This window comes from Scyliorhinus torazame, chromosome 11 (assembly GCF_047496885.1).
Source record: "Scyliorhinus torazame isolate Kashiwa2021f chromosome 11, sScyTor2.1, whole genome shotgun sequence".
In the NCBI taxonomy this organism is placed as follows: domain Eukaryota; kingdom Metazoa; phylum Chordata; class Chondrichthyes; order Carcharhiniformes; family Scyliorhinidae; genus Scyliorhinus; species Scyliorhinus torazame.
Window position 1 is genome coordinate 59,648,879 of NC_092717.1, and position 20,405 is coordinate 59,669,283.

Consider the following 20,405-nt stretch of genomic DNA (forward strand, 5'->3'; position numbering starts at 1 on the left):
AAAATTGCCTCTGCCTTTAAGACAGACTTCACATTTAATTTTTAAAAAATCTCCAGCAAGCTGCGCTGTTGCTCTGACATCGATGATAGCACATCTTGATGGACTTGGCTGTCAGCCAGTAGGCGGATTCAGACTGCCGGGCCTTATCCTTGGATCAGGTTTTTCTCTGGAATGCTCCTTAGCTTTTCATTTCGGTTTGATCAAGAATTTGAAGGATCAAAGCCCTGATATCTCTCTTACCTGATGGACTCTGACCAAAGGTTCAATGTAATGACGTTCTCTCTCCATTCAGATTGACCTGCAAGGAAATTCATTCCAGCAGCAGTTGCAGGCAGGGCCCCTTGTTTAAAGAACCTTCTTTAAAATCTCGTGAGGGGAACTCCGTTTTTTCCTCGGTAAATTCTAGTGGAGTTGGAAACAAATAAGAATTACACAGGTCAGAGGTGGAGGCCCAGATTAGTAAAACTCCCCAGAGGAGAGTCCCAAAGTCTGGGGATTTGGACTGAATGTTCCAGCCAGAGGGTCCTCGATATCCATCCAACTGGTGGTTCTTAATCACTCCACGTCCTGGAAGGACCGTCAGTTGAAAGAACAACTTCAACATCTGAAGAAAGGGCACTCATCTTCCATCTCGTATTACTCCTCTTCTATTCCACACGCCGCCCATCGTGTGTGTGTCTGGTGTGTGTTTAGGTAGGAAGTGGAGCAGTAAAAAGGCGTGGGGGGGAGGAAGAGCGTAGTACATCAGCTGGCTGTTATTCCGGTATAGGTATTGCATATGTTGTCTCTGTTTCTGTTATAAATAAGCAGTTGTTGTGTTACACTTAAGAATCTGGTGCCAGTAAGTTATTAGAGCAGTCAAGGGCCAAAGACCTCAGATTACACAGATTATTGATTAATTCAGTTGTGTTGGGACTCTGGGGCCGGAATTGTCTGCGTACTAGCCCGGGGTGTCGTAACACTATTTACATTTAAAAAAAAATTCTAGTTTGCTAGCCTTGCAACCAAAATGAATATCCCCATATTTCCCCACTTATGCCTTTTCTGTCATCTGTTGCCCACTCACGTATCCTCCCGATAACTCCTTACAGTCTTTGTAACCTTACAGCTTGCATTACCACCTGATTTTGTAAGGTCACTAAACTTAGATGCATTAGTCTCGATCTCTTTGTCTAGGTCATTAATATCGAGTGTAAATGGCTGAGGCCTCAGCAATGATCCTTACGGCAGCCCACTGGTCACAGCCTGCCAACTTGAATGTGCTCTGTTTATGATTCTTGTCCAATAAAGAATCCTCTTTCCATGCTAACATATCACCACTAACTCTATGAGCACTTGACTATTAACAATTTCTGTGGCACTTTATTGAAAGCTTTAAAAAAATTCTGGTCTACTAAACCTACTGGTTCTCCTTTATCAGGGCAGCATGGTAACACAGCGGGTAACATGGTTGCTTAACAGTTCCAGGGTCCCAGGTTCGATTCCCAGCTGGGTCACTGTCTGTGTGGAGTCTGCACGTTCTCCCCGTGTCTGCGTGGGTTTCCTCCGGGTGCTCCGTTTTCGTCCCACAAATCCCGAAAGTGCTGTTAGGTAATTTGGACATTCTGAATTCTCCCACAGTGCACCCGAACAGGTGCCAGAATGTGGCAGCTAGGAGCTTTTCACAGTAACTTAATTGCAGTGTTAATGTAAGCTTACTTGTGACAATAAAGATTGTAATAAATTTGTCGAACACAATTTCCTTTTTGCCAAATCATGCGCCTTTTTACCCTTTTTACAACACCAGATGAGTGGGCAGTGGTGATTTGACGGGGTAAGGAACAGGCCCTTCAGCCATCCCAACCTGTGCCGACCATGCTGCCTGTCTAACCTAACCGTTTACACTTCTGGGGCCCGTAGCCCTCTATTCCCATGCTCTTCGTATATTTGTCAAGACGCCCATTAAACGTCACTATCGTACCTGCTTCCACCACCTCCAACAGCTAGTTCCAGGCATCCAGTACCCTCCGTGTAAAAAAAACAACAACTTCTCTCCTACATCTCCACAAAACTTTGCCTCTTTCACCTTAAACTTATGTCCCCATGTAATTTACTTGAAAAAAAAATAATCTTTATAGTCTCAAGTAGGCTTACATTAATACGGCAATGAAGTTACTGTGAAAAGCCCCTAGTAGCCGCATTGCGGCGCCTGTTCGGGTACACAGAAGGAGAATTAAGAATGCCCAGTTCACCTAACAGCACGTCTTTCGAGACTTCTGGGGGGAAACTTGAGCACCCGGAGGAAACCCACGCAGACACGGGGAGAACGTGCAGACTCCACACGGACAGTGACCCAAGCTGGGAATCGAACCTGGTATCCTGGAGCTATGAAGCAACAGTGCTACCCACTGCTACTGTGCTGCCCTTGACATGATGCTGTGCTTCCACCCTGGCATAAATGCATCTGACTATCCACTCTGTCTATGCCCCTCATAATTTGTCGACTTCTATCAGGTCGCCCCAAAACCGCTGTCATTCCAGTGAGAACAAACCAAGTTTATCCAGCTTCTCCTCATAGCTAATGCTCTTCATACCAGGCAACATCCTGGTAAAGCTCTTCTGTACCCTCTCCAAAGCCTCCACATCCTTCTGGTAGTGTGATGACCAGAATTGAACAGTATATTCCAAGTGTGGCCTAACTAAGGTTCTATACAGCTGCAGCATGACTTGCCAATTTTTATACTCAATGCCCCATCCGATGAAGACAAACTTGCCGTATGCCTTCTTGACTAACTTCTCCACCTGCGTTGCCACTTTCAGTGACTTGTGGACTTGTACACCCAGATCCCTCTGCCTGTCAATACTCTTAAGGGTTCTGCCATTTACTGTATATTTCCCACTTGTATTAGACCTTCCAAAATGAATTGCCTCACATTTGTCTGGATTAAACTCCATCTGCCATTTCTCTGCCCAAGTGTCTGACCGATCTATATCATGCTGTATCCTCTGACAGTCCTCATCGCTCTCCACAATTCCACCAACCTTTGTGTCGTCCACAAATTTACTACTCAGACCAGTTACATTTTCCTCCAAATCATTTATACAAACAGCAAAGATCCAAGCACTGATCCCTGTCGAACACCACTGGTCACAGCCCTCCATTTAGAAAGTACCCTTCCACTGCTACACTCTGTCTTCTATGACTGATCCAGTTCTGTATCCATTTTGCCAGCTCACCCCTGATCCCATGTGACTTCACCGTCTGTACCAGTCTGCCATGAGGGACCTTGCCAAAGACCTTACTGAATTCCATGTAGACAACATCCACTGCCCTATTTTCATCAATCATCTTCGTAATTTCTTGATCGAGAAAAACTCGATCAAGTTAGTGAGACATGACCTCCCCTTCACAAAGCCATGCTGCCTCTCGCTAATATGTCCATTTGCTTCCAAATGGGAGTAAATCCTGTTTCGAAAAATCCTTTCCAATAACGTTAGGCTCACCGGCCTGTAATTTCCTGGATTATCCTTGCTCGCTTCTTAAATAAAGGAACAACATTAACTATTCTCCAGTCCTCTGTAACCTCACTTGTAGCCAGTGAGGATACGAAGATTCCTGTCAAGGCACAAGCAATTTCTTCCCTTGCCTCCCTCAGTATTCTGGGGTAGATCCCATCAGGTCCTGGGGATGCCCAACACCACCATCTTTTTCATCTCAATGTGACCCAGACTATCTACACATCTTTCCACAGACTCATCATCCACCATGTCCTGTTTCTCTCTCCACAGATACTGCTGTGGCTTTTCAGCGTTTTCTGTGTTTATTTCAGATTTCCAGCATCCACAATATTTTGCTTTTGGATACTGTAGTTTGTGATGGACATTAAAATGTGACTATCACATTGTATCAAGTAAACAATGTAGATCACGCTTGTATCAACTACACAATGTGGATCATGCTAAAGTTTGTGAAGTAGGAATATACCAGCAACCACACAAAGATGCAAATTAACTTGGAAACAGTGGAAGAATTTGAGATGAATAATTTCTACGTATGCACCTCATAACTATATACAGCATAGTAGACGCACTTTGATATAAAGCACTTTTTGATGCAGCTCTCAAAATTGCCGAATTAATAAATCTCTACCTTGTTCAAAGAATCCCAAAGACAGATTTATGGAATGATGGATACAAAAATTCCGAAGTATTGAAGACTTAGAGGCGAAGTATTTTCTTATATTTTGTTAGATTCTGTAAACAGTCTTTTTTTTTCCCCCTAGGGCCCTCCAAAACCTACTCCACCTTCAACAGGAAGTCGAAGCCGCACGTCTTCCTTGTCGGGTCAACACAATGAAGGCACTTTCACTCCAAGTGACAGAGAGGTAAATTCAAGTCCAAATACCTTAGGTCTATAATCCTAAGTATTATAGAGGTTTTGTTCTTGATATATTGGTGATAATTTGATACGCGGCACCAATGCTTTTTTTTCCATCTATGCAAACGCCATGATAAGGATTTCTATGTAAGCTGTTTTAACATTAAACTGTTTGTTTGTTTCCAGTATTGCCTCTTTTATGTTTCATAATTAAGCTGATTATAGTGGAAAGTGGAGTAGTATTCAATTTATATGAATATTGTTGAGGGGCGCGGTGGCAGGTACGGTCCATCAGTTTGAACATCAACGTCAAGTTAATTGAGACCAGAAAATGCTGGAGATACTCAGGAGGTTAGGCAATATCTGTGGAGAGAACAACAGTGAATGTTTCAGGTCTATGACCCTTCATCAGAACTGAAATGCTAACTCTTTTTGTCTCCACAGATGCGGCCTGATCTGCTGAGTATTTCCAACAATTTTCTGAGTTTATTTCAGATTTCCAGCATTCGCAGAATTTTACTTTGATCTTAGACATCAAGTTAATTGTTTCATTGTAGATCGTTTTCTCAATCCAAACTACAGGTTTTGCTATTTCTGGGACTTGCCACGTAAATACCTGCTATGGTGGCACAGTAATGTTACTATAAATCAATCTGTTCTCTGCTCCATCTTCAGGGAGTTGTTGCACTAAAGTAGCCACTGGCCACCCAAAAGTGGACATGCTCAGGGCAAATTTTTGACCAATTAAAATCTTTGCCGTGGAAGTGCTGTTTTGGAAAACCTGACTCAGTGTTTTGCTGCTCTCGTAGACCAATATCAGACATGGGAGCAGTTCCCCCTTCTGTAGCTAAATATTTCAAGTTACCCTTCAGAGAAGATAACCGTTGGTATATCTGTCTTTAAAATGAACCTGAAGATTAAATTATTAAGCACCCATTTGTGATTTTTGTGGAAGGCTAGCTAAATATATGTGGAGGATAAAGGAGAGAAGAATAAAGTTAAACTGCTCTCAGTATGGCTTTCTTTATGATTGTATGACTTAACATTCTGTCTGGAAAGGTGGAGCATTCTTATGTTGTTGCTTCAGTTTTATGCCATGTGACTTGTCCAACATGAGAAGTAACTTTGCTATTGTCAGTACATTTTCTTGAACACTTTTTTTATGTTCGGCTCTAGCCCTAATCCGAATATGATTGGAGAATAAGCTAGGTGCAGAGAATAAGACCACCATAATGGGAACTTTCGCTATTTTGCTGGTGATTTAACAATCACTGCCTTGAGGTCCTCAGTATCAGTACATTGAGTAAAACCTAAATCCTGTTCACATTACCGCGATGGAAAACTTGTGCCAAATTATTCACTTTCCCGAGGGCAATTTGGATTCCACCCTGAAGATGTTCGGTTGGTTTTATCTTGACTTGACCATTTCCTTACCAGAATTATTGCAGACTAAACCATTAATCTGACAGGTGTATAGGCTTTATGACACCTAGCAGTTTCTTCGACAACAGTAGATGACAAGATCACTTCTGAGTAACACGTTTATGATGGCGGTTTTGCAGAAGAGAAAGAAGATGGTGCAATTATATATGATCAGAAGTTTACGCAGTCAAGTGAATCACCCAATTAATTGGCACTGTAGCTTCAGGGAATGTTCTTGAATCCAGGCAACTGCTTTCAAGTCAAGAGAAATGCAGTGCGAACAGTTAATCAGATTGGTTCATCCATGCAAGATTAACAATCACAACTTCAGTTGTGAAGTTGGCTTTTTAAAAAATTCTTCAGGATATCGAACAATCTTCTTGAGAAGCCATGAATATTTTGCACGTTCGTCCAGCTTGTTAATGAATCATTTTTGGTTTGCTGTATGATTGGACATATATTTTGATGCATCAAATATGTTAAAAGTACAGTAGCTTGGTTATAAACTAGCTGAGTAATTTGTAGTTTTAGTCTCATTGAATAATATTGGATGTATCTTTTTCACAATACTTGAATATTTGATTTTGTCTAATTGCATCAAATTATTTAAGATAGCGCTTTTTGTGCAAACTTGTTGCAGAACAAGATGTAAATGACTAAACTAGATGTGTGCACAGTATCAAGTTGCACAGGTAACTGGTTTGATGATCTGTACCTGAGTTGTAAATTATTGTATTTAACTAAGCATTAGTTGCATCTCTATTATGAATGATGGTTAAATCTGACTAAGGGTTGGTTTCGGGAACTTTCTGTTTAAATGATGCATGTTTGCAGTAAGACATTGCAGCATTAACCCCCTGATATTCTACTCCACGCGCTACTGAAATAATATTATGGGTAAAGTTTAAATACGGATAATTTTCCAATATATTAAGTTCATACATGCAACTTAAATATTTGCCAGAGTAGGGTGTACCTATATTCTGCTCTGTAGAACTTTGTTATTGTGTGGGTTATATTTATGGGAGAAATATTAAGTATTTTCTATGTTACCTTTCAAAGCGGGGACCTTTGTTAGGACATGGCAAACTATTCAAATTTGTAACCCTATAAGTTTGTTGGATACTTATATTGGGCTTTGTCACACATCTTTTTAGGTTCATTTTGAATTGTACAAAATACAATTTTAGTTTTTATATATACTGATAAGGAGCCAATTTTTAAACTTCATTGGATACTTTGCTGACGTTTAAACTCACTTATTTTTCTTACACTTTTAAGTGTCAATGTAACTATGTTTAAAATACTTTAAAACCATGATACTTACATTTAGATTGTAAGAACTCAGGAGAGTTTTAGACTATCTATTTTCTTCAAGTCACTTGTGATATTTCTTTGGAGCTTTCACAAAAAATTTCACTTTTCTTTTAACCTGACAGTGAATGAACCTTAACCTTGATGTTTAAAATGTTTTGCTTTCTTTCATTAACTTCGACTAAGTCTGTGTTAAGGGGTGAAATATTTCAGGGAAAAGAAGCTTAAGATAAATATGTAAGTGAGATGTCTGAGTTTGAAGGGAGGTAAGTAAAGTCAATCAATAATAAAAATATAGATACAGATGCTGATTGATTATGCTAAAGGGAGAAAAAGAACTACAAGTTAATAAGAGAAAAAGACAATTGGGTGGCAAAAGAAGAGGGATGTATAATTAACTTGGTTAGTTATATTTTAATGATATTAATGTTTTTGTGAATTAGGTAAGACTGACTAGAGTACCACATTGCATGAACAAGAATTTGCATGCAAGTAATGCATATTAAGTTAAATTTCCATGTGAACATCAAAGCATCTCATCGCTCAATGGGAATTTGTTTGCTATGTGTTGGCACGTTCTATTCAACCTTCTGTGTCCTCTTATTAAGATGAGTTCAATAACTTCTGTAAATTAAAAAAAATCAAATGAGTTTCTCAATGGCACGAATTTTATGCTCATTAAAGCAGGCCAGTCTGTATGGTAGCATATTTTCTAGTTTTTACACCTTGTCAAGTGTCATGCAAAAGATCTTGCATCCTGTCCCAATAGTTTTGATTAATAGTACACTTCTTAAAGATCCACTGTTCAGAAATGAAACTCAACAATAATTATTGGCCATCTTTTCAACCAAGGAAAAGCATTAAAGGTAAGTCTGCCTCTGCAACCACACATGCAATAAGGACAGGGTCAGATACTAACCAAGAGTAGGAACCTGAACCAGTTTTTTCATTTGCTAATAGGCCTGAAGCAATAAAATGCAATTGTAACACACCTTATTGCCACGTAATAGAAGTTAAATTAGCACAGGCCGAGGATTGAATTGGGGCCCTGTCTATATGGCCTACTACATGGTGCACTGTGATTAATGTACTTAGCCAGGGGATCTTTCCAAAGTACTATGTTGCATATTGCTCTCCCCACCATTCCCTTTCTCCCAGGTTAGACACTTGTTAGATTCTGGTTTTGTTCATTTGGAAATTTAAAGACATATACACTTTTTATAATACTTGAGCAAATGAGATTATATTTGCTATTCGTCACATTACTTCAAACTTGTTTTTTCTATATACCCAATATTTTACATCGAAGCTTTTGACAGTTTCAGATTGGTTATCCATCTTTCCTCCCGATTCTCCCTGCCCTTTGCAACTCACCATATTGCATGGAACAGCATGTGCTGACGGGGAGAAAATGGTTGATATTTGAGCAATCTGTGGATGTATCTACACCAGGTGAACTGTGGTGATTCAGGGAGGTAACTTGCCACCACCTTCTCAAGGGCAATTGCGGATGGACAACGAAATGCTGACCTACACGTCCACATCCAATGAAAGAATATTTTAGAAATGAAATATTAATTACAATTGAAGCTTTCTGTTAACTATGGACAGATAGTTATGGCCTTTGACACATTGGCATGAATTTGCACACTAGCCTGGCTAAGCCAAAATGCTATTTTTCTTTACACAGAGATCCACAGTTTTTTTTTCCAAAGCTTTTCTTTAAATAACAGACTTAGTAGATGTCGTACATGTTGGGATTCATCTTCCAGACCATAGATTCATTTCCCTGATTAAAAAAAATCTTGTATTAAAATTAGGATCAAATTAAGGCAGATGTGGGATTTGTGGCGGAAGCTGTAAATTGTTTGGAACTAGCTCTATAACTGATAAATACTGCTGTGACTTGCTAAAAAGGTGATATTTTTGCCCAATAACAAGAGGTCTGAAGTCGAGTCAAATTGTACTCGAAGCATACACTCGGCTTCTCTCTTCAGAGATGCTGCTGGACCTGCTGCATTTTTCCAGCGCTTTTGGTATTTGTTTATTTGTCCAAGCACAGTTTTCCTCCCAAACATGTATCTTCGAATCGATGTACAGTGAAACCAAATTAAGTTTGAACCTTCCTTGGTGGAGATTTTGCTTTTAGCCATCTGCCTGCTTTACCAACAATATGTGCATCATTTCCTCTAAGTATATTTTTATTTTGTTTCCTTTTCTGCTTGGGAATGAGACAGCTCTTGGCCGAGATGATAGCAGAGCCTGCTTTTCTCTCTGAGTATACTATCTTTGCTCTGGAAAGCACCAAACGGCCTAAGGTGCAGAATATCAATGTGGTGAGTCCCCCCACCCTTCCAACAATGCCATGGCAGGGTAGGAGAAGTGTGTAGCAAGAGACGTTTGTGCTGCTTGATGCTTGCATTCTTTCAAAGTCATTTACCATTTAACCCTGAGTTTATCTAGGGGTTTCATTAGAAGGTGATGAAAACCAGTGCTGGATTTGCAAAGACAGAGAACCTGGCATTAACAATATTTATTCAGTTTGCAGATACAGTGCCAGGATTTAAAATATGGCATTTTGCATGACAGACGTCCTTTGGTAAGTGTTCCAAAGATGCAAGTCTCCAAGAAAACAATGAAACCCTTAGATATCCAAAGTATGCTTTGCTCTAAACTTTTTACCAAATGTTACTCTCAACAATTAGCTGCCGTGACTAATATCCGCAAATGTATGTCTTATATATTAATTTTAAAAGACAAAGGTTTACTTTGTTAGTTTTGGGATCACACCTGTTGTGCATTTTTTCTTAAACTTGAGTTGACTGAGCTCGAGGTAGAATATAATGCATTGAAATGGGTGTTCGTTTTTGCCACGTTGCTGGAGTCCATCCAAAGAAGCAAATGTATAAAATTGGAAACGTGTAACCATGTCTGTTGATGTGGAATGACTTCTCAAAATTTGACATCCAGAAACATGATGGAAGACGTGAGCAAGCTCCACAAAAGTCTAAACTGGAAAAGTGTAAAGTGGAACGATATCACTGTTCTTTTACTGTCGGTGGGTCAAAATCCTGGCACACGCTCCCTAACAGCACAGCACTGAGTGTACTTATGCCACATGGACTGCAGTGGTTCAAGAAGACAGCACAGTACCACCTCGAGGACAATTAGGAATGAGCAAGAAATGCTGGCATTTCCAGCAAGGCTGACAAATCAAGAATGGATTTTAAAAAAAAATTGATCATCAGGAAACACTTCACAGAAAGTGAAATAAAAATCGGGGTGTCTCCCAACAAAAAAAATACTGTTGTTGCAAGGTCCAGTGAAACTTAAAAAAACAAATCGACAGATTTTTGTTAGGTGAGGTTTAAAGGTTACGGAACCAAGGCGGCTAGATGGAATTAAGAAACAGATCAACAGATCAATGACAAGACAGGGTTGAGGGGCTGAGTGACCTCCTCCTGTCAACATATTCCGACTACGTTTGTCCTACCCAACTGAGGTATTGTTCAGAATGGCCAAATCCAGAAAGTTTGTGCATTCATTGAAACTGAATGAAGAGAACTTCAAGGATTGGCTTCCATTCCTGATCAATTGTCAGATGGTAACTGTGGAACCAGTCGACTGTACATATGTGCAAACACTGACATTAAAATTACCAGACAATCAAAACCTGAATGCTCCACCTACCCCTCTCCATGCAGCACATCTAAATTTAAATGTTCTTAATTCATTCACTTAGATTAATAAAATAGGCCATATTTCATTCTGCTCTACAATATTCTTCCAAAATTATCAGCTGATTATAGGGCAGCACGGTAGCATAGTGGTTAGCACAGTTGCTTCACAGCTCCAGGGTCCCAGGTTCAATTCCCAGTTGGGACATTGTCTGTGCGGAGTTGGCACGTTCGCCCCGTGTCTGCGTGGGTTTCCTCTGGGTGCTCCGGTTTCCTCCCACAGTCCAAAGATGTGCGAGTTAGGTGGATTGGCCATGTTAAATTGCCCTTGGTGTCCAAAAAGGTGAAGGAGGTTACTGGGTTTTGGGGATTAGGTAGATACGTGGGCTTGAGTAGGGCGCTCTTTGTAAGGGCCGGTGCAGACTCGATGGGTCGAATGGCTTCCTTCTGCACTGTAAATTCTATGATTCTATTTTCCAACGTAACAGTTTTTAACTGCAGTGCAAATACTTAGATATGGCACAAAATGTATATATTTTTCCTGTGCAGGAATTCTTTAGCAATCACACTGGTATGTGCTACATGCCTGATGCCAAGGATAGGTGGACTTAATTTGTTTTACAAGAAAACAAGTGTTAGCTCATTTTGCTGAAACAGGTGTTTTTTAAAATTTTTGTGTATTAGCTATATCTCAGTTGATAACAGACTGACCACTGAATCAAAAGTTAATGGTGCCAAGTCCCAGTTCAGGACTTGAACACAAAAATCAAGGTAGACTCTGTTGAGGGAAAAATCATACAGCTATTCGACTATAGTTGACTTCACCCTCATGCTCACGAGAGATCAGATGAAGACTCTTGGAGTTATAAACAAGGCCTTTATTGCAGCTATAACTGGGCTAATGAGGTCTAAATGGCACGCCAGAGAGCACTGATTGGAGAATTGTACCAATAGATATACTTCAGATTCGGTTACAAGAAATTAGCATGTACCAATGATTTGTTACTAGTTATTGATGTCCAATCATGACTATCGATTAAGGTTACATCATGCATATTACATCAGTACAGTGCCACCTCTTTAATTAAAATATCCAACCAGCACAAAGACACGTCTCCTAATATTTGTATTCGGTGGTCCGTTATCTGGTTTGTGCCAACCATCACCTTCCCTGTCGGGAATCACTGCTGTTTAATGGCTCCTACCGAGGATGGATGCTACATTAGACAAACAGCTCAATGTGATCCTTGCCTCCTTTCCATTATTTCCAGACACCATGGCAGCAGAGCAAATGGTAGAATAACCCACATTGTTATTACAGGCCTTGAAAGCTAACACCTGTGGAGTTCGCTTGAGAATGAGCCCCAGGCTGATTGTGACCTTGGGATATCTTCTTACAATGGCAACTACAGCTATACAGCTTGGGTGTGTAATACAGATTGATACAAAAGTATTCAACCTCTTCAGTGCTAAATGGATAACTATAATCTCAAATTAATTTTGATACAATATTTTTTCTCTCATCAGACTCTAATCCAGCACTGACTGAGTGCACCAGTGTCAGAGCAGCTGTATTTAAAACAAGACGTTAAACTAAGGCCAATTAACACTGTCAAGTCTACTCTCGTTCATCAGCAAAGTAATGGAAGGTGATGTTGATCGTGCCATCAAGCAGCAGCACTTGTTCATCAATAGCCTGTGCACCGACATTCAGTTTGAGTTGCCAGGGCCAGTCAGCACCTGACCTTATTGCAATCTTTTTTTTTCAATAAACATTTTATTGAGGTACTTTTGGTATAGTAACAACAACCAAATAAACAATATACATGAAACCATAAACATAGTGCAAAAGCCATTTACTTCCCTTATTGACCCCCTACTCATCTAAACTAAACTACCCCCCCCCCCCGGTCTGCTGACGATTAATTTCCCGCAAAGAAGTCGACGAACGGTTGCCACCTCCGGGTAAACCCTAACAATGGCCCTCTCAAGGCGAACTTGATTTTCTCCAAACAGAGACAGCTAGCCATGTCCGATAGCCAGGTCTCCGACTTCAGGGGCTTTGAGTCCCTCCATGCTTATAGTATCCGTCTCCGGGCTACCAGGGAAGCAAAGGCCAGAACGTCTGCCTCTTTCTCCTCCTGGATTCCCGGGTCTTCTGACACCCCAAAAATCGCCACCTCTGGACTCAGCGCCACCCTTGTTTTTAACACCGTGGACATGACATCTGCAAACGCCTGCCAGAATCCCCTTAGCTTTGGACATGTCCAAAACATGTGAACATGGTTTGCCGTCCCTCCCGCACATTTTGCGCACCTATCCTCCACCCCAAAGAATCTGCTCATCTGGGCCACTGAAATGTGAGCCCGGTGAACAACCTTAAATTGTATCAGGCTGAGCCTGGCACATGTTGCGGATGCGTTGACTCTACTCAACGCGTCTGCCCATAGACCATCCTCTATCTCACCTCCCAGATCCTCCTCCCACTTGCGCTTCAGCTCCTCGGTCTGCGTCTCCTCCGAACCCATAAGCTCCTTATAAATGTCCGAGACGCTCCCTTCTCCTACCCACCCTCTGGAAACTACCCTGTCCTAAATCGCCATTAGCGGTAGGAGCGGGAAGGTTGACTCCTGTTTACGAAGGAAGTCCCGCACTTGCAGACACCTGAATTTGTTTCCCCTCGCCAACCCAAACTTTTCCTCCAACGCCCTCATACTCGGAAAGCTCCCCTCTATGAACATATCCCCCATCCTTGCAATCCCTGTTCTCCGCCATAACCGGAACCCCCCGTCCATACTCCCCAGGGCAAACTGGTGATTATCACAGATTGGGGCCCAGAGCGATGCTCCCACATGCCGCCTCCACTATCCCCAAACTCTCAGGGCCGCCACCACCACGGGACTGGTGGAGTAACGTGCCGGCGGGAACGGCAGAGGCGCAGTTATCAACGCCCCCCCAAACTGGTGCACTTATTTGAAGCCGCCTCCAGACGCACCCATGCCGACGCCTCCCCCACCACCCACTTCCTGATCATGGCTATATTAGCCGCCCAGTAATAGTTGCTAAAATTTGGCACGCCAGCCTGCCCTCTCCCCGACTCCGATCAAGCATTACCTTCCATACTCGCGGGGTCTTGTCCGCCCAGATGAAGCCCATGATCACTCTGTTGACCCGCTTAAAAAAGGAATAAAGATGGGGAGACACTGAAATACAAATAGAATCTCGGGAGGACCGTCATCTTCACCATTTGCACCCTCCCAGCCAGAGACAATAGAAGCGCGTCCCATCTCCGAAAATCGGCTTTCATTTGGTCCACCAGCCTGGCCAGATTCAATTTGTGCAGCCGGTCCCATTCCCGCACCACTTAGATACCTAGGTACCTAAAGCTTCCCTCTACTAACCTAAACGGCAGCTCTCCTGTCCCCTCCCCTGGACCACAAACATCTCATTGTTTCCCATATTAAGCTTATACCCCGAAAACCAGCCATATTCCCCAAGAGTCCTCATGATTTCTTCCATCCCCTCTATTGGGTCCGAAACAAAGAAAAGAAGTAATCCGCATAGAGCGAAACCCTGTGCTCCACCCTCCCACCGGACCAGTTCTCTCTAGCCCCTCGAGGCTCTCAGAGCAATTGCCAACGGCTCTATAGCCAGCGCAAACAACAGTGCAATCTAAAATAATCCGATGTTGTCCTATTCGTCCATACACTTGCCACAGGAGCCTGATACAGTAACCTGACCCAGTCAATAAAGCCCGCCCGAATCCGCCCCGCCCCAGTATCTCCCACAGATAGTCCCATTCTACCCGATCAAAAGTCTTTTCTGCATCCATTGCGATCACTACCTCCACCTCCCGACCTTCCGGGGGCATCATGATCACATTTAACAGCCTTCTTACATTGGCCACCAACTGCCTGCCCTTACCAAACCACGTGTGGTCCTCCCCAGTAACGTCCGGAACACAATCCTCGATCTTGGAGTCAAGATTTTGGCCAGCAACTTGGCATCTACATTCAACAGGGAGATCGGCCTGTAAGACCCACACAGATCCGGGTTCTTGTCCCGCTTAAAAATCTGCAAAATCGTTGCCTGTGACATCGTCGGGGGCAACACCCCTCTTTCCCTTGCCTCATTGAACATCCAAGAACGTTTTATAAAATTCCACTGGGTACCCATCCAGACCTGGGGCCTTACCCGCCTGCATGGCCTTCGAGCCCTCCACTATCTCTTCCAGCCCGATTGGGGTCCCCAGCCCTCCTACCCACTCCCCGTACACCTTTGGGAAATTCAACCCCTCCAAGAAGTGCCTCATCCCCTCCGGCCCCGGAGGGGGTTCCGACCTGTACAATCTGCTGTAGAAGTCCCTAAACGCCTTCTTCACCCCTACTGAATCACCAACCAGGTTCCCGCCTCCATCCTTTAATTTCCCTATCTCCCGAGCTGCCTCCCTCTTCCTAAGCTGCTGTGCAAGCATTCCGCTGGCCTTCTCTCCATGTTCATAGATCGCCCCCCTCGCCTTTCTCAGCTGCTCCACCGCCCTCCCTGTAGTCAGCAAGCTAAACTCCCCCTGTAACCTCCGTCGTTCCCTTAAAAGCCCTGCCTCTGGGGTCTCCGCATACCTCCTATAAAATCTGTAGTATCTCCTTTACCAGTCGGTTCGTCTCTGCCCTGTCCACCTTCTCCCTATGGGCCTGGATCGAGATCAGCTCCCCTCTGACCACCACCTTCAGTGCTTCCCACACCACCGCTGCTGAAATTTCCCCCGTGTCATTGACCTGCAGGTAGTTCTGAATACATTTCCTCAGCCGCTCGCACACCCCTTCATCTGCCAAACGTCCCACATACAACCTCCAGTGTGGGCGCTGGTTCCTGTCTTTACTAACCTGCAGATCAACCCAGTGGTCTGGTCTGAGATTGTAATCGCCGAGTACCTCGTGTCCACCACCCCAGCCAGCAAGGCCCTGGTCAAAATAAAGAAATCAATCCGGGAATATACTTTAAGCACATGTGAGTAGAAGGAGAACTTAAGGGCAGCACGGTAGCATTGTGGATAGCATAATTGCTTCACAGCTCCAGGGTCCCAGGTTCGATTCCGGCTTGGTTCACGGTCTGCGGAGTTTGCACATCCTCCCCGTGTGTGCGTGGGTTTCCTCCAGGTGCTCCGGTTTCCTCCCACAGTCCAAAGATGTGCAGGTTAGGTGGATTGGCCATGATAAATTGCCCTTAGTGTCCAAAATTGCCCTTAGTGTTGGGTTGGGTGGGGTTACTGGGTTATGGGGACAGGTTGGGGGGGTGGACTTGGTAGGGTGCTCTTTCCAGGAGCCGGCGCAGACTCGATGGGCCGAATGGCCTCCTTCTGCACTGTAAATTCTATGAAATCAGCTCCATGAACCCTCTTAGTTCCTTTGCCTTTGCTGGCACCCTGCTGTTCTCGAGCTTGACCGGTCCAAGGCAGGGTCCATAACTGTGTTGAAGTCCCCTCCCATGACCAACCTGTGCGAGTCCAGTTCCGGTATCTTCCCCAGCATCCTCTTTATAAACTCACATCATCCCAATTTGGCACATACACATTTACTAATACCACCTGCACCCCCTCTAGCTTCCCACTGACCATAATGTACCGACCTCCCACGTCCAAGACTATTCTACTCGCCTCAAACACCACCCGCTTATTGATCAGGATCGCGACCCCTCTCGTCTTTGAGTCTAGTCCCGAGTGAAAGACCTGACTGACCCAGCCTTTGCTCAGTCTAACCTGGTCCGTTACTCTAAAGTGCGTCTCCTGCAACATTACCACGTCCGCCTTCAATCACCTAAGATGCGCGAACACGCGTGCCCTTTTGACTGGCCTATTTAACCCTCGAATATTCCAGGTGATCAGCCTAGTTGGGGGGGGGCTCAATGCCCCCCCCCCGCTGCCGATCAGCCAGCCCCTTTTTTAGGCCCGCCTCCAGCCCCACCGGTCTCCACCGGTCCATCCCCCAGCAGTCCCCAACCTCCTCTCTGTCCCTCAGCCCAAGTTCCTCCCTCGTCAGGAGAACATTCGCCCCCCCATCCCCCCTAGTAACACCCTGTAACCCAACCCCTTTACTAAACCAAACATGCACACCCCACTGCGCTTCCGAGAGCTTGCTCCCCCAGCTAGCTTAGTGGCCCCCATCCCTGGCGCCAGATAATCTCCCACCTATTGTTCCCCCCCGCTCATACAAACAAACTCCAACATCAAACAATCCCCACACAATTGCCCAACAGAAAAACACCAAGATCAAAACAAGCACACCTCCATCCCCCAACAGTGCAAATGAAAACCTTAACTCACTCAGCTCTACCGCTGGTTCCAAATCAATGCAAACGGCATCACAAACCTCTTCCATGAAACGCAAAATGAGAAACATTTTACAAAAACAGAGAAACAAAAAAAACATGAACGTTGCAGCCAAGTTCAAAAGTTCTCAATCCATCAACAGCCCTTTCTTTTTCGCAAAGTCCAACGCGTCCTCAGGCGATTCGAAGTAGAAGTGCTGATCCTCATTCGTGATCCAGAGACGGGCTGGGTATAACAGTCCAAATTTCACCTTTTTCTTGAAAAGGATCGACCTGATCTGGTTGAAGCCTGCTCTCCTCCTGGCCACCTCTACACTTGGGTCCTGGCAAACCCGCAGGATGCTATGTCCCATTTACAGCTCAGTGTCTGCTTGGCCCAGTGTAGAATGCGCTCCTTATCCAAGAACCTGTGGAATCTCACCACCATTGCCCTCGGGGTGGGGGGGGGGGGGGGTGTCTCCCATTTGCGGCTTCCTCGCGAGTTCTCTGAGCCCTATCCACCTCCAAGGGCCGGGAGAATGACCCATCCCCCAGCAGCTTCACAAATATGTCTGCGATGTATGCCCCAGCGTCCGCTCCTTCGGACCCCTCCGGAAGCCCGAAGATTCTTGGGTTCTGCCAGCGGGACCTATTTTCTAGGTCGTCCACCGTCTCCAGAAGCTTCTGCTGGTCCCTCAGCATCCCCACCTCCAGCTCCACCGCAGTCTGATGTTCCTCCTGCTCAGCCAGCGCCTTCTCCACCTTCTGGATCGCCCGATCCTGGCCGTCCAATCTATGCTTCAACCGCTCAATTGACTCTTTTATTGGGTCCAAGCAGTCCCGTTTCTGCGTAGCAAAGCCTTCCTGAATGACTTGCATCAGCTGCTCCATAGACTGCTGGGTCGACAAGCCAGAGGCCCGAACCTCCGCCGTGCTGTCTTCTGTTGCAGCTACAGCCCAAGCCTTCTCTATCTTTTTGTTTCTGCCCTTACGAACACTTCTAGTCCTTCTCTCCTTGCACCGAAGTGGGAATTCAGTAAATAATTGCTACTAACATCCATTTTACAATTCAAGTCCGGTAGAAAAACGGAGGAAAGGTCCAAAAGTCCGACCAGAGCGGGAGCCACCAAATGTGCGACTTACCTCTCCGTAGCCGCCACCGGAAGTCCCTTATTGCAATCTTGATGGCAACATGAACAAAAGAGCTGCTTTCCAGAGATGAGGTGAGAGTTGACTGCCTTTGACATCAAGGCAGCATTTGACCAAGCAGGAAACCAAGCAATCCTGGCAAAACTAAAGTTAATGGGAATCAAAGGCAAAGTCCTCCACTGGTTGAAGTCCTAACTTGCACAAAGGAAGATAGAATCCAAACAGCGCAGAAAGAGGCCATTCGGCCCATCGAATCTGCACCGAACCTTGGAAAGGCCACCCGACCCCGGCCCAATCCTGCTCCTTATTCCTGCAACCCTACTCTAAGGGGCAATTTAGCATGGTCAATCCACCTAACCTGCATATTTTGGGACTTTGGGAGAAAAAGGGAGCATCCGGAGGAAACTCGCGCTGACAAATGTTGAATTCTTTACCTGTCAGTCTGGCCTCAATAAAACTCGAGATGGATTTGTAGACATAGTATTATTTATTTTTAACCAACTTGCAAGTCTGACTCGATTCACAAAAATCCAGAACACAAGCTGCCTCCTGGGGTCTTCCGAACTGAGTGCTATTGGAGACAAAGGAATCTCTACAAATACCTTCAAATAGCATCAAGTTTCACATACACGATTCCCATAGGTCATCCTATGCCCCTCCTGACCTGGCCATACATCCTAATTGGTTCACCTCTCATTCCTTAACCCTGGGCCTCTTGTTACCCAGCATCCTTTTCCCCTCTACCAGACACCCCTCCCCCTTCCTTGCCATGCTTGCTGAAATCCTTTGTGCTTTGTCTTTTGTGAACTCACTAGAATTAAACTGGCCTACATCTACATTACTGGAGCTAATATTTAAACTAACTATTTTATATCACATTCGTCAACGCAGGAACGGAGAGAATGTACAAACTCAACACAGACAGTCACCCGAGGTCAGAATTGAACATGGGCCCCTGGTGCTGTGAGGCAGCAGTGCTAACCACTTTGCCACCATGCTGCCGAAGATGGTTGTGATTTTTGGAGGTCATTTATCATAGCCCCTGGTTGAGGTTGCAAGAGTTCCTCAAGAGAGTATCCAGGGCCAAGCCATCGTGGACCACTTCATTAATTTTCTTTCCGCCATCATAAGGCCAGAGTTGAAATGTCACCCAGTGATTGTACAATGTCCAGCACCATTCGTGACTCTTCAGATAATGAAGGAGTCGGTGTCTATATGCAACAAGAGCACGCTAGAGTTTGGCAGGGAAGTGTCAAGGAACATTAGTGACATACAAGTGCCAGGCATTGACCACTTCCAACAAGAGATAATCTAACCTTGCCCCGTGGACATTACCATTGCTGAACCCCTCACCATCAACATCCTGATGATTACCATTGACTAGAAATTTAACTGGACCAGCCATATGAATACTGTTGATACAAGAACAAATCAGAGGATGTGAACTCACCTTCTGACTTCAGAAAACATGTCGTTGACCGACAAAGCACAAGTCAGACGTCTGGAGGAATGCTGCACCTGGCTAGCCGAGTGCATTTCCAACAACACTCTGGATGCTTGACACCATCTGAGACAAAACAGCCTGCTTGATTGGCACCCCATCCACCAACTTCTTCATTCACACCCTCCTCTGCTGACACAGAGTGGCAGCAATGTATGCTATATACAAGATGCACTGTAGCAGCTTGCCAAGACTCCTTTGATTTCATCTCCAAACCCACAACTTCTACCAACTAAAAAGAAGGGGAGAGAAGATTCACGGGGGCACCAGAACCTGCAAGGGTTCATTTGAGGAACTTCAGTTATGTGGATAGGTTGGGCAAGTTGGGACTGTTTTCCTTGGAGAAAAGAAGGTTGAGAGGAGATTTAATAGAGATAATTAAAATCATGAAGGATTTGTTTCCCATTGGTAGAAGAATCGAGTACTAGTGGACACAGATTTAAGTTAATTTGCAATCTAAGCAATGGAGACAAGAGAAACCTTTTCATGCAGCATAGGGTTGTAGAGTGTGGTAGAGACACGCTCAATTGAGGGATTCAAGAGGGAATGAATGTTATCTGAAAAGGAGGAATATTCAGAGCTATAGGAAGAAGGCGGAGGAGTGGCACAAGATGAATTGTTCTTTTGGCAAGCCAGTGCAGGCAGGCCAAATGGCCTCCTGTGTTGTAATCCACCTGTGGTT

At 44.3% G+C, this 20,405-nt stretch overlaps 1 protein-coding gene across 3 annotated transcripts in view; it reads left to right on the plus strand.

Annotated features, from left to right (window-relative positions):
* Nucleotides 1-20,405, plus strand: part of golga4 (golgin A4) — a 297,304-nt gene that overhangs the window by 10,569 nt on the left and 266,330 nt on the right. For all 3 annotated transcript variants that reach the window (XM_072467359.1, XM_072467360.1, XM_072467361.1), the window contains exon 2: nt 4,263-4,364. In XM_072467359.1, the coding sequence (XP_072323460.1) occupies nt 4,263-4,364 (102 nt within the window). The remainder of the gene's footprint in view (nt 1-4,262; nt 4,365-20,405) is intronic.